The sequence below is a fragment of the Carassius auratus genome, chromosome 35, assembly GCF_003368295.1.
Source record: "Carassius auratus strain Wakin chromosome 35, ASM336829v1, whole genome shotgun sequence".
NCBI lineage: Eukaryota > Metazoa > Chordata > Actinopteri > Cypriniformes > Cyprinidae > Carassius > Carassius auratus.
In genome coordinates, this window is record NC_039277.1 from 7,541,459 (window position 1) to 7,554,677 (window position 13,219).

General features: G+C 39.7%; 2 protein-coding genes across 5 annotated transcripts in view; both read right to left on the bottom strand.

The window, feature by feature from the left end:
- Nucleotides 1-8,802, bottom strand: part of LOC113054233 (protocadherin gamma-C5-like) — a 101,104-nt gene extending 92,302 nt beyond the window's left edge. Inside the window, exon 1 of one of the 4 annotated variants that reach the window (XM_026219618.1) lies at nucleotides 6,223-8,802. In XM_026219618.1, coding sequence (XP_026075403.1) covers nucleotides 6,223-8,634 — 2,412 coding nt within the window. In that variant the 5' untranslated portion in view covers nucleotides 8,635-8,802. Of the gene's footprint in view, nucleotides 1-2,144; nucleotides 4,690-6,222 lie in introns of those variants that run through there. The other 3 variants (XM_026219627.1, XM_026219619.1, XM_026219628.1) reach the window with 3 other exon arrangements.
- Nucleotides 8,803-10,053: 1,251 nt separating this feature from the next.
- On the bottom strand, nucleotides 10,054-12,897 carry LOC113054236 (protocadherin beta-16-like). Its single transcript, XM_026219635.1, has one exon. The coding sequence runs from the start codon at nucleotides 12,770-12,772 to the stop codon at nucleotides 10,346-10,348; it is 2,427 nt and encodes an 808-aa protein (XP_026075420.1). The 5' UTR covers nucleotides 12,773-12,897; the 3' UTR covers nucleotides 10,054-10,345.
- Nucleotides 12,898-13,219: the final 322 nt, after the last annotated feature.

Here is a 13,219-nt window from a genome sequence, read left to right on the forward strand (position 1 = left end):
TTTTCATTAGGCAGATCTGAAAACAGCACTTCCACACTTCTTCCAGCATGTTAAATGCCCGACTAGAGGGGATAACACACTTGACTCTGTGTACACCAACATTAAACATGCATATAGAGCTATCCCTCTCCCTCACCTAGGCCAGTCAGACTACCTCTCTATGCTTCTTATTGCTGCATCTACTACCCTCAGAAGAAGAACAACACCACTCACAAAGACTGTTTCTATATGGCTCGAAAATGCACTTCCTCAGTTTCAGGACTGTTTTACACATACTGACTGGGAAGTTTTTCAACATCATGACCTGGCTGTTCACACTGAGGTGGTACTGGCTTACATTAAGTACTCCATGGACAACTTCAGAGTGAATAAAATAATCCGGGTTTTTCCTAACCAGAAGCCCTGGTTGACCAGCCAAGTCCACAAGCTCCTTAAAGATCGGAAAGCTGCCTTTAGGTCAGGTGATAGAGCTCTTTACAGTGCCACCAGAGCCAACCTGAAGAGAGGAATTAAGGATGCAAAAAGGGACTACAAAAAGAAGGTAGAAGATCACATCACAGATGGCAATTCACGACAGGTATTGCAGGGCACCTAACAAACTTCAGAGGCAGCAGATGTGCAGCTGGGAAAAGCTTGCCTCTGCTGACAGAAGAACTGAACTGCTTTTTTGCTAATTTTGACACACCACAGCAGCAAAAAACCACACCACCTCAGCCAACACCAGACCCTAGTACCCCCCACTCACTATCCAGGAGCATGAAGTGAGGCGGGTGCTCAGAACAGTGAACACAAGGAAAGCAGCATGCCCTGATGGCATCCCAGGGAAAGTGCTTAAGCAATGTGCTGACCAGCTCTCAGGAGTCCTCGCCAACCTCTTCAACCTTTCTCTGATACAAGCCTCAATTCCATCCTGCCTGAAAACTTCCATTATTATCCTCATACCAAAGAAATCAGCCACAGATAGCCTCAATGACTATCGCCCAATTGCCCTCACACCAATTATCATGAAGTGCTTAGAGAGGCTGGTTCTACACCATCTGAAGACCTGCCTCCCCTCTACCTTCGACGCACATCAATTTGCCTACAGAGGAAACAGATCAACTGAGGATGCAATAGCCATATCTCTCCATAATGCGCTGTGAGGATGCTTTTTATTGCCTACAGCTCAGCCTTCAATACCATCATACCGGACATTCTCTTCAGCTAACTCACAGATCTGGCTCCCCTCAGGTGAGGGTGGGTGCTAAGCCCAATTCTATACTCTTTCTACATGCATGACTGCCGTCCAGCCCATCACCAGAATACCATTATCAAATTTTCAGATGATACTACAGTGGTGGGCCTAATTACAAAGGGGGATGAGACTGCCTACAGAGATGAGATCCTGAGACCATCAGAGTGGGGTTCAGCTAATAACCTAATACTTAACAACACCAAAACAAAGGAAATAATCCTTGGCTTTAGAAGGCACAGGGCAGACCCAGCTCCCCTTCACATCAATGGAGACTGTGTAGAGAGGGTTCAGACATTCAAATCCCTCGACAGCATCATTTCAGCAGATCTCAAATGGTCAGCCAATACCATAGCAGTCATCAAGACTGTATCACTCTGCAGGGGAGAGCCCGCTGACATACTGTATCACAGTATGGTATGGCAGCTGTACAGAGGCGGGGAGAAAAAAGGAATACAGTGGATCATCAACACCATTCAGAGAATCATTGGCTGTTCTCTTCCCTCTTCTAAGGACCTTTACAACTCCTGCTGCCTCAACAGAGCTCAGATCATTGGAAAAGACCACTCTCACCCTGGTTCTCACATGTTTAACCTGCTGCCATCTGGCAGGCGCTACAGGTTCATTAAATCACGTACAAACAGACTTAAATATAGCTTCTTCCCCAGAGCTATAATTATGCTGAACACAAACATGCACTGACATGCACTGACCCTACCCCTTCCATCTTATTCAGTGCAATATGTGTATATCATAAGTAACCCCTTTTTTTTTCTTTTTTTTTTTTGTCTATTGTATGCTAAGCACCTTGCGCAGAAGCTCTGCTGTTTCGTTGTATCTAGTGTACAATGACAATAAAAATAATTCCTAAAAAAATCATTCCAATTAATGCATTTGTAAATAGGCCTCATACCTCGTCATCCTCTTCTGTGTTGACAAGAGTGAGAAAATGTGTTCCAAATGATTCACTTTTAACTGATTTCAGAGTCCCACCAGCAGGAAGTGTGTTTTCATTGTAAGATCTTATGAATCTGAAGTCACTGGTGCGCGAGCCTGTGGTTAGATATGTATCATAATTGTAAGAGCTGCGGAGAGTTCCTGCTCCATCCACCTCTGCGTAGTTGGGAGGAAGATAGGCGCTGGGAACAGCAACTGCTCCATCAAACAACAGTCTGGGCTTTCTTCTGTGACAAAACTTCACTGCCACAATCAATATGATGAACGTCAGGAAGAAGGTGGAGACGCAAACTAATGAAATGATCAAATATGACGTTAATTTAGAGTTGCTGTCCTCATAAGTCATATCTTTAAGTTCAGGAACTTCAGAAAGGTTGTCAGAGATGAGTAAATTTATAGCACAGGTTGTAGAAAGAGAGGGCTGTCCGTTATCCTTCACCGAAATAACAAGGTTCTGCTTCATATTGTCAGATTCAGAAATATCTCGTTGTGTTTTGATCTCTCCACTATGGAGACCTATAGTGAACAGTCCCGGATCAGTCGATTTGACAATCTGATAGGACAGCCATGCATTCTGTCCAGAGTCAGCATCTATAGCGATCACCTTGGACACCAGTGAGCCTGAGAGAGTCACTTTTGGAACCATTTCAGTCATTAAAGACTTTCCATCAGGAACTGGGTATAATATCTGTGGAGAGTTATCATTCTCATCTGTTATGAAGACTTTCACAGTCACGTTACTGCTGAGTGGTGGAGATCCATTGTCTCTGGCAACAACTTTGACAGTCAAGTTTCTGAACTGCTCATAGTCAAACGATCTTACAGCATGGATCACCCCTGTATCTCCATTAATTGATAGAAACGAGGACACTGGGACCCCACTGACTTCACTGGGTACCAGAGAGTACAGTAAAGTCCCGTTCTGTCTCCAATCTGGATCATTTGCACTGACAGAACAAACAGAAGTGTCTGGCTTGTTGTTTTCCCTTATATAAGCACTGTAAGAATGCTGCACAAATACAGGAGGATTGTCATTCACATCTGAGACAAATAAGTGAATTGTCATGGAGGTGGATAAGGGTGGAGATCCCCCATCTGTGGCTGTGATGGTAATGTTGTAATCAGATTCTTTCTCTCGGTCTAGAGCTTTTGTAGTCACTAGAGAGAAATAGTTTTTAACAGATGGGTTCAGCTTGAAAGGAACATTTTGCTGAACAGAACAACGAATCTGCCGGTTTTCTCCTGAGTCTTTGTCTTGAACATTAATGATTCCCACTTCAGTGCCTGGCTCAGAGTTTTCAGGTACTGGATTATTCAAAGATTTAAGGATGATTCTAGGCGGATTGTCATTAACATCAGTTATATCTATCATAACTTTAGCAGTTGATGCTAATCCAGATGCATCTTTGGCCTGAATTCCCAGTTCATAATTTATTTCATCCTCATAATCAATTTCATTGATCAACAAAATTTGTCCTGTTGTCTTATTAACAGAAAATAATTTTGCAGCTTTGTCTGATATTCTGCTGAATTCATACGATACTTCCCCGTTTGGACCTTCATCTGCATCAGTGGCGCTCACTCTGATTATTTCTGTTCCTGGATGTGTATTTTCAGCCAGAGTGACCCTATAAACTGACTCACTAAACACTGGGACATTATCATTAGCATCGAGAACAGTGATGTGTATAACAGCAGTGCCAGACCTCTGGGGTGAACCACCATCAGTGGCTGTAAGTATCATATCAATCTCCTTCTGCTCTTCACGATCCAACTCCTTTTCCAACACGAGTTCAGCGTATTTTCCACCATCTGCAGTATCGTGTACCATCAGATCGAAATTTTCATTTTTCTCTAGTAAATAGCCCTTAACAGCGTTATGGCCAATATCTGAATCATGCGCCTCATCTAAGCGGAATCTTTTTCCTTTATCTGCTGATTCTCTGATTTCAAAGTGAATACGTTCATTCTGAAATCGTGGTGCGTTGTCATTTATATCCTGAATTTGCATAATTATACGATGGACTTCAAGAGGGTTTTCCAGGACAAGATCATAGCTAAGAATGCAGGAAATCCGAGATCCACAAAGCTCCTCTCGGTCTATTGTCTCTGCCACGATTAAATCACCAGTATTCAGATTAATATCACAGTACCGTTTGCTGCTGTCCTCCGTGTCTATCCGAGCTTTACGAGCAGATAATTGTTTCACATCCATTCTTAGATTCTTTGCTATGTTTCCAATCACATACTGGCGCCTCGTTTCTTCCGGAATACTGTAGCTCAGATCATCACAGACGGATTTCAGAGGAAACAGAAGGAAAGCCACGGAAAACGCAAAGAAATGACGTAAAAATAACCTGTATTCCATTTTTGAAGATTTGATATTGCACCTTCTCAACAGTAAGTGAATCTTTGACGAATGATGTTATAATTTTTTGTGTGTCGAAGGACTGTTACTCCATTTTGTGCGGCGCTCATTCTAATAGACAGATCTCATATTGCATACATTAGTTGTGGGAGGAGAGACGCATCAGTCTGCACACTTGGTGAATAGCGACACTGTGAGTATTTGTCTGTTCATTGCAACATTCATACATGTATTGAAAAGATTACAGTGATCCACCAAGTGAAGCCTCATGTTTGTTAGCTCGTTTTATTGTAGTATAATTCATATAATTGTGTTGCTATATTCATATTGGAAAATAACTGAAAATTGTCACGCAATCAAAGATAAAATACAACAGACTGTTCTGGCGCTGTCCAGACTTGTGGTGCTGAAACTGGATGACTTCAAAGACATTTTGTCGAAATATAGCAGTAAATAGAAGGATATATTTAATATATATTTAATAATATATTTAATATTAAATGCTATATTTAATAATAAACTTTAAATGCATATTAAATTAACGATTGATGAGTTTTAAATGAAAAGAGGGAATATCCTTCTATTTACTGCTTCAACCAGATATAATTCTTGACTAAGTTTTAACGTGGATGTACACTGTATTTTTGACCTCAAGTTGATGAATGTCTAAAAATATTTAGGCCAATATATTAAAACGTACTATCAAAGTTTGTTTATAGACTAAAACAACAACTGAAAATATCAAGTAAATGTTAAAACTTGCAGAGATCAAATACAAAAGTTCGCAAGCCAAAACCATATTATCCACAATAAAGCCAGGCACAGTTACTCCATTTTGTGCAGTGTTTATTCTAGCAGACAGAGCTTGTGTTGCATGCATTAAGTGCAGGTGGAGAGACACGTCAGCGAGACTGCGATTATTTCTTCAGAGCTTCGTTAAAGCCGTCAGTATTTACTGGCGCTGTCCAGACCTATGGTTCAAACGTAGTTATTTAGTTTTAACGTAAATGCTGTGCACCATGCTATCAACATCCAAGGGAAGGGGAGGAGGTCGGGGTGATAAAACCACCTGAACATTATATAAAGAAACACACGAACTGTCAGAGATAAAACAAATTAAATACGTGACCATAACAGGGTTTATGAAAGGAAGTGGATAAAGCTACATTAAACTATTAAAGACTGTAACCGCTTATTAACAAAGAAAAATAATATTTTTTTGACAGAGTAGCCTTTAAAAAAAAACAAAAAAAAAAACAAAAAAAAAAAACAGTGTATTATTTCTAAAATTAATTAATGCAACATTCTATTCTGTCGTCCAAGAAACCGATAACGGTGTGCCGAGAATGCGCAAAATTATTAGAGTACAAGCTGGCCAAAGACTCGTTCTGGTCCATTTAAATATTTTTCACTATGAGGTCATCGTGTTTTATAGATACCTTCACATTAAAGACAGGGCGTGGAGAGGACTGATAGCAATATAATACAGACATTTGTAATGAAACATGAGGTTCTCATTCATTGCCACTCAGCATCTGTATACAAGAATCAATTTACAAGAAAATACTTGACATTATTAATTGACATATGAAAATAAATGTATAATTAGCGGAAACCAGGAAAACCAGTGATTAAAAATACTTTTGGGGAATTAAGCCTTTCTTACCTCATCTTCATTTCCCGTAAAGTCAAGTTTTATCATGCTCGAACCAAAATGAAAATTGTGCTCCTTTTTCAAAGTCTCACCAGCAGGAAGCGTGTTTTCATTATATGAGCTCACAAACTTAAAGTCACTGGTGCGCGAGCCTGTGGTTAGATACGCGTCATAATTGTAAGAACTGCGGAGAGTTCCTGCTCCATCCACCTCTGCGTAGTTGGGGGGAAGATAGGCGCTGGGAAGAGCAACTGCTCCATCAAACAACAGTCTGGGCTTTCTCCTGTGACAAAACTTCACTGCCACGATCAATATGATGAACGTCAGGAAGAAGGTGGAGACGCAAACTAATGAAATGATCAAATATGACGTTAATTTAGAGTTGCTGTCCTCATAAGTCATATCTTTAAGTTCAGGAACTTCAGAAAGGTTGTCAGAGATGAGTAAATTTACAGCACAGGTTGTAGACAGAGATGGCTGTCCGTTATCTTTAACCAAAATAACAAGGTTCTGCTTCATGTTGTCAGATTCAGAAATATCTCGTTGTGTTTTGATCTCTCCACTATGGAGACCTATAGTGAACAGTCCCGGATCAGTCGATTTGACAATCTGATAGGACAGCCATGCATTCTGTCCAGAGTCAGCATCTATAGCGATCGCCTTGGACACCAGTGAGCCTGAGAGAGTCACTTTTGGAACCATTTCAGTCATTAAAGACTTTCCATCAGGAACCGGGTATAATATCTGTGGAGAGTTATCATTCTCATCTGTTATGAAGACTTTCACAGTCACATTACTGCTGAGCGGTGGAGATCCATTGTCTCTGGCAACAACTTTGACAGTCAAGTTTCTGAACTGCTCATAGTCAAACGATCTTACAGCATGGATCACCCCTGTATCTCCATTAATTGATAGAAACGAGGACACTGGGACCCCACTGACTTCACTGGGTACCAGAGAGTACAGTACAGTGCCGTTCTGTCTCCAATCTGGATCATTTGCACTGACAGAACAAACAGAAGTGTCTGGCTTGTTGTTTTCCCTTATATAAGCACTGTAAGAATGCTGCACAAATACAGGAGGATTGTCATTCACATCTGAGACAAATAAGTGAATTGTCATGGAGGTGGATAAGGGTGGAGATCCCCCATCTGTGGCTGTGATGGTAATGTTGTAATCAGATTCTTTCTCTCGGTCTAGAGCTTTTGTAGTCACTAGCGAGAAATAGTTTTTAACAGATGGGTTCAGCTTGAAAGGAACATTTTGCTGAACAGAACAACGAATCTGCCGGTTTTCTCCTGAGTCTTTGTCTTGAACATTAATGATTCCCACTTCAGTGCCTGGCTCAGAGTTTTCAGGTACTGGATTATTCAAAGATTTAAGGATGATTCTAGGCGGATTGTCATTAACATCAGTTATATCTATCATAACTTTAGCAGTTGATGCTAATCCAGATGCATCTTTGGCCTGAATTCCCATTTCATACTTTTTGTCTTTTTCATAATCAATTTCTCCAGTCACCACGATTTGTCCTGTTGTCTTATTAATAGAAAACAATTTTGCAGTTTTAGCTGACATTCTGCTGAATTCATACATTACTTCCCCGTTTGGACCTTCATCTGCATCGGTGGCGCTCACTCTGATGATTTCTGTTCCTGGATGTGTATTTTCAGCCAGAGTGACCCTATAAACTGACTCACTAAACACTGGGACATTATCATTAGCATCGAGAACAGTGATGTGTATAACAGCAGTGCCAGACCTCTGGGGTGAACCACCATCAGTGGCTGTAAGTATCATATCAATCTCCTTCTGCTCTTCACGATCCAACTCCTTTTCCAACACGAGTTCAGCGTATTTTCCCCCATCTGCAGTATCGTGTACAGTCAATATAAAATGTCGATTTTTCTGCAGTGAATAACTGTTGAGCGAATTGTGTCCAACATCGGCGTCATGCGCCTCATCCAAACGAAATCGCTGGCCTTTATCTGCTGATTCTCTGATTTCAAAGATAATACGTTCATTTGGAAACTGTGGTGCGTTGTCATTTATATCCAGAATTTGCATAATTATACGATGGACTTCAAGAGGGTTTTCCAGGACAAGATCATAGCTAAGAATGCAGGGAATTTGTGATCCACAAAGCTCCTCTCGGTCTATTGTCTCTGCCACGATTAAATCACCAGTATTCAGATTAATATCACAGTACCGTTTGCTGCTGTCCTCCGTGTCTATCCGAGCTTTACGAGCAGATAATTGTTTCACATCCATTCTTAGATTCTTTGCTATGTTTCCAATCACATACTGGCGCCTCGTTTCTTCCGGAATACTGTAGCTCAGATCATCACAGACGGATTTCAGAGGAAACAGAAGGAAAACCACGAAAAACGCAAAGAAAGGATGGAAAAATAACATGTACTCCATTTTTGAAGATTTGATATTTCACCTTCTCAACAGTAAGTGAATCTTTGACGAATGATGTTATAATTTTTCGTGTGTCGACGGACTGTTACTCCATTTTGTGCGGCGCTTATTCTAATAGACAGATCTCATAGTGCATACATTAGTTGTGGGAGGAGAGACGCATCAGTCTGCACACTTGGTGAATAGCGACACTGTGAGTATTTGTCTGTTCATTGCAACATTCATATTTATTGAACAAATTTACAGTGATCAACCAAGTGAAGCCTCATGTTTGTTAGCTCGTTTTATTGTAAGATAATTCATAAATGTGTATATTGGGAAAGAACAGAAAATTCTGACGCAATCAAAGATAAAATACAACAGAATATGCTGGCGCTGTCCAGACTTGTGGTGCTGAAACTGGATAACCTTAAAGACATTGGACGAATATATATATATATATATATATATATATATATATATATATATATATATATATATATATATATATATATATATATATATATATATATAAACTTTAAATTCATATTAAATTAAGGATTTATCAGTTTTAAATGAAATGGGGAAGTATCTTTCTATTTACTGCTTCAACCAAACATAATTCTTGACTTAGTTTTAACGCGGATGTTCACTGTATATTTGACTACAACGTGATGAAGGTCTAAAAATGTTTAGGCCAATATGTTAAAACTTACTAAAATCAAAGTTTGTTTTTAGACTAAAACAACAACTGAAACTCTCGAGTAAATGGTAAAACTTGCAGAGATCAAATACACAACTTCGCAAGCCAAAACCATATTATCAATAATAAAGCCAGACACTGTTACTCCATTTTGTGCAGCAATTATTCTAACAGAAAGAGCTCATATTGCAGCATTGAGTGCGGTTGGAGAGACACGTCAGCGAGACTGCGATTATTTCTTCAGAGCTTCGTTTGTCAGTATTTACTGGCGCTGTCCAGACCTATGGTTCTGAAAATAAACACGCTGACAGGCTAGGTGAGAAAATATTTTATAAATTCTGAATATATGTTAAATAAATGTGAAATCTATTCATATTCTCTATTTTAAACAAACGTAGTTATTTATTTTTTAACGTAAATGATGTGCACCATGCTATCAACATCTAGGGGAGGATGTCGGGGTGATAAAACCAACTAAAAATTATATAAAGAAACTCACGAACTGTCAGATATAAAAAAAATGAAATGCGTGACCATAATAGGGTTTATGAAATGTAGTGGATAAAGCTACATTAAACTATTAAAGACTGTAACGGCTTATTAACAAAGAAAAAGAAGAAAAAATATGACAAAGTATAACCTTAAAAAAAATGTATATTGTCTAAAATTAATGAATGCAACATTCTATACTGTCGTCCAAGAAACCGATAACGGCGTGTCGAAAATGTGCAAAATTATTAGAGTACAAGCTGGCCAAAGACTCGTTCTGGTCCATTTAAATATTTTTCACTATGAGGTCATCTTGTTTTATAGATACCTTCACATTAAAGACAGGGCGTGGAGAGGACTGATAGCAATATAATACAGACATTTGTAATGAAACATGAGGTTCTCATTCATTGCCACTCAGCATCTGTATACAAGAATCAATTTACAAGAAAATACTTGACATTATTAATTGACATATGAAAATAAATGTATAATTAGCGGAAACCAGGAAAACCAGTGATTAAAAATAATTTTGGGGAATTAAGCCTTTCTTACCTCATCTTCATTTCCCGTAAAGTCAAGTTTTATCATGCTCGAACCAAAATGAAAATTGTGCTCCTTTTTCACAGTCTCACCAGCAGGAAGCGTGTTTTCATTATATGAGCTCACAAACTTAAAGTCACTGGTGCGCGAGCCTGTGGTTAGATACGCGTCATAATTGTAAGAACTGCGGAGAGTTCCTGCTCCATCCACCTCTGCATAGTTGGGTGGAAGGTAGGCGCTGGGAAGAGCAACTGCTCCATCAAACAACAGTCTGGGCTTTCTCCTGTGACAAAACTTCACTGCCACGATCAATATGATGAACGTCAGGAAGAAGGTGGACACGCAAACTAATGCAATGATCAAATATGACGTTAATTTAGAGTTGTTGTCCTCATAAGTCATATCTTTAAGTTCAGGAACTTCAGAAAGGTTGTCAGAGATGAGTAAATTTACAGCACAGGTTGTAGACAGAGAGGGCTGTCCGTTATCCTTCACTGAAATAACAAGGTTCTGCTTCATATTGTCAGATTCAGAAATATCTCGTTGTGTTTTGATCTCTCCACTATGGAGACCTATAGTGAACAGTCCCGGATCAGTCGATTTGACAATCTGATAGGACAGCCATGCATTCTGTCCAGAGTCAGCATCTATAGCGATCACCTTGGACACCAGTGAGCCTGAGAGAGTCACTTTTGGAACCATTTCAGTCATTAAAGACTTTCCATCAGGAACCGGGTATAATATCTGTGGAGAGTTATCATTCTCATCTGTTATGAAGACTTTCACAGTCACATTACTGCTGAGCGGTGGAGATCCATTGTCTCTGGCAACAACTTTGACAGTCAAGTTTCTGAACTGCTCATAGTCAAACGATCTTACAGCATGGATCACCCCTGTATCTCCATTAATTGATAGAAACGAGGACACTGGGACCCCACTGACTTCACTGGGTACCAGAGAGTACAGTACAGTCCCGTTCTGTCTCCAATCTGGATCATTTGCACTGACAGAACAAACAGAAGTGTCTGGCTTGTTGTTTTCCCTTATATAAGCACTGTAAGAATGCTGCACAAATACAGGAGGATTGTCATTCACATCTGAGACAAATAAGTGAATTGTCATGGAGGTGGATAAGGGTGGTGATCCCCCATCTGTGGCTGTGATGGTAATGTTGTAATCAGATTCTTTCTCTCGGTCTAGAGCTTTTGTAGTCACTAGAGAGAAATAGTTTTTAACAGATGGGTTCAGCTTGAAAGGAACATTTTGCTGAACAGAACAACGAATCTGCCGGTTTTCTCCTGAGTCTTTGTCTTGAACATTAATGATTCCCACTTCAGTGCCTGGCTCAGAGTTTTCAGGTACTGGATTATTCAAAGATTTAAGGATGATTCTAGGCGGATTGTCATTAACATCAGTTATATCTATCATAACTTTAGCAGTTGATGCTAATCCAGATGCATCTTTGGCCTGAATTCCCATTTCATACTTTTTGTCTTTTTCATAATCAATTTCTCCAGTCACCACGATTTGTCCTGTTGTCTTATTGATAGAAAATAAATTTGCAGTTTTAGCTGTCATTCTGCTAAATTCATAAGTTACTTCCCCGTTTGGACCTTCATCTGCATCGGTGGCGCTCACTCTGATGATTTCTGTTCCTGGATGTGTATTTTCAGCCAGAGTGACCCTATAAACTGACTCACTAAACACTGGGACATTATCATTAGCATCGAGAACAGTGATGTGTATAACAGCAGTGCCAGACCTCTGGGGTGAACCACCATCAGTGGCTGTAAGTATCATATCAATCTCCTTCTGCTCTTCACGATCCAACTCCTTTTCCAACACGAGTTCAGCGTATTTTCCCCCATCTGCAGTATCGTGTACAGTCAATATAAAATGTCGATTTTTCTGCAGTGAATAACTGTTGAGCGAATTGTGTCCAACATCGGCGTCATGCGCCTCATCCAAACGAAATCGTTGGCCTTTAACTGCTGATTCTCTGATTTCAAAGATAATACGTTCATTTGGAAACTGTGGTGCGTTGTCATTTATATCCAGAATTTGCATAATTATACGATGGACTTCAAGAGGGTTTTCCAGGACAAGATCATAGCTAAGAATACAGGAAATTTGTGATCCACAAAGCTCCTCTCGGTCTATTGTCTCTGCCACGATTAAATCACCAGTATTCAGATTAATATTACAGTACCGTTTGCTGCTGTCCTCCGTGTCTATCCGAGCTTTACGAGCAGATAACTGTTTCACATCCATCCTTAGATTCTTTGCTATGTTTCCAATCACATACTGGCGCCTCGTTTCTTCCGGAATACTGTAGCTCAGATCATCACAGACGGATCTCAGAGGAAACAGAAGGAAAGCCACGGAAAACGCAAAGAAATGACGTAAAAATAACCTGTATTCCATTTTTGAAGATTTGATATTGCACCTTCTCAACAGTAAGTGAATCTTTGACGAATGATGTTATAATTTTTTGTGTGTCGAAGGACTGTTACTCCATTTTGTGCGGCGCTTATTCTAATAGACAGATCTCATATTGCATACATTAGTTGTGGGAGGAGAGACGCATCAGTCTGCACACTTGGTGAATAGCGACACTGTGAGTATTTGTCTGTTCATTGCAACATTCACATATTTATTGAAAATATCGCAGTGATCAACCAAGTGAAGCCTCATGTTTGTTAGCTCGTTTTATTGTAAGATAATTCATATAATTGTGTAGCTATGTTTATATTAGGAAAGAACAGAAAATAATCACGCAATCGAAGACAAAAGACAAAAGACAGTTCAGGTGCTGTCCAGACTTGTGGTGCTGAAACCGGATGACCTCAAAGACATTGGACAGAAAAAAAA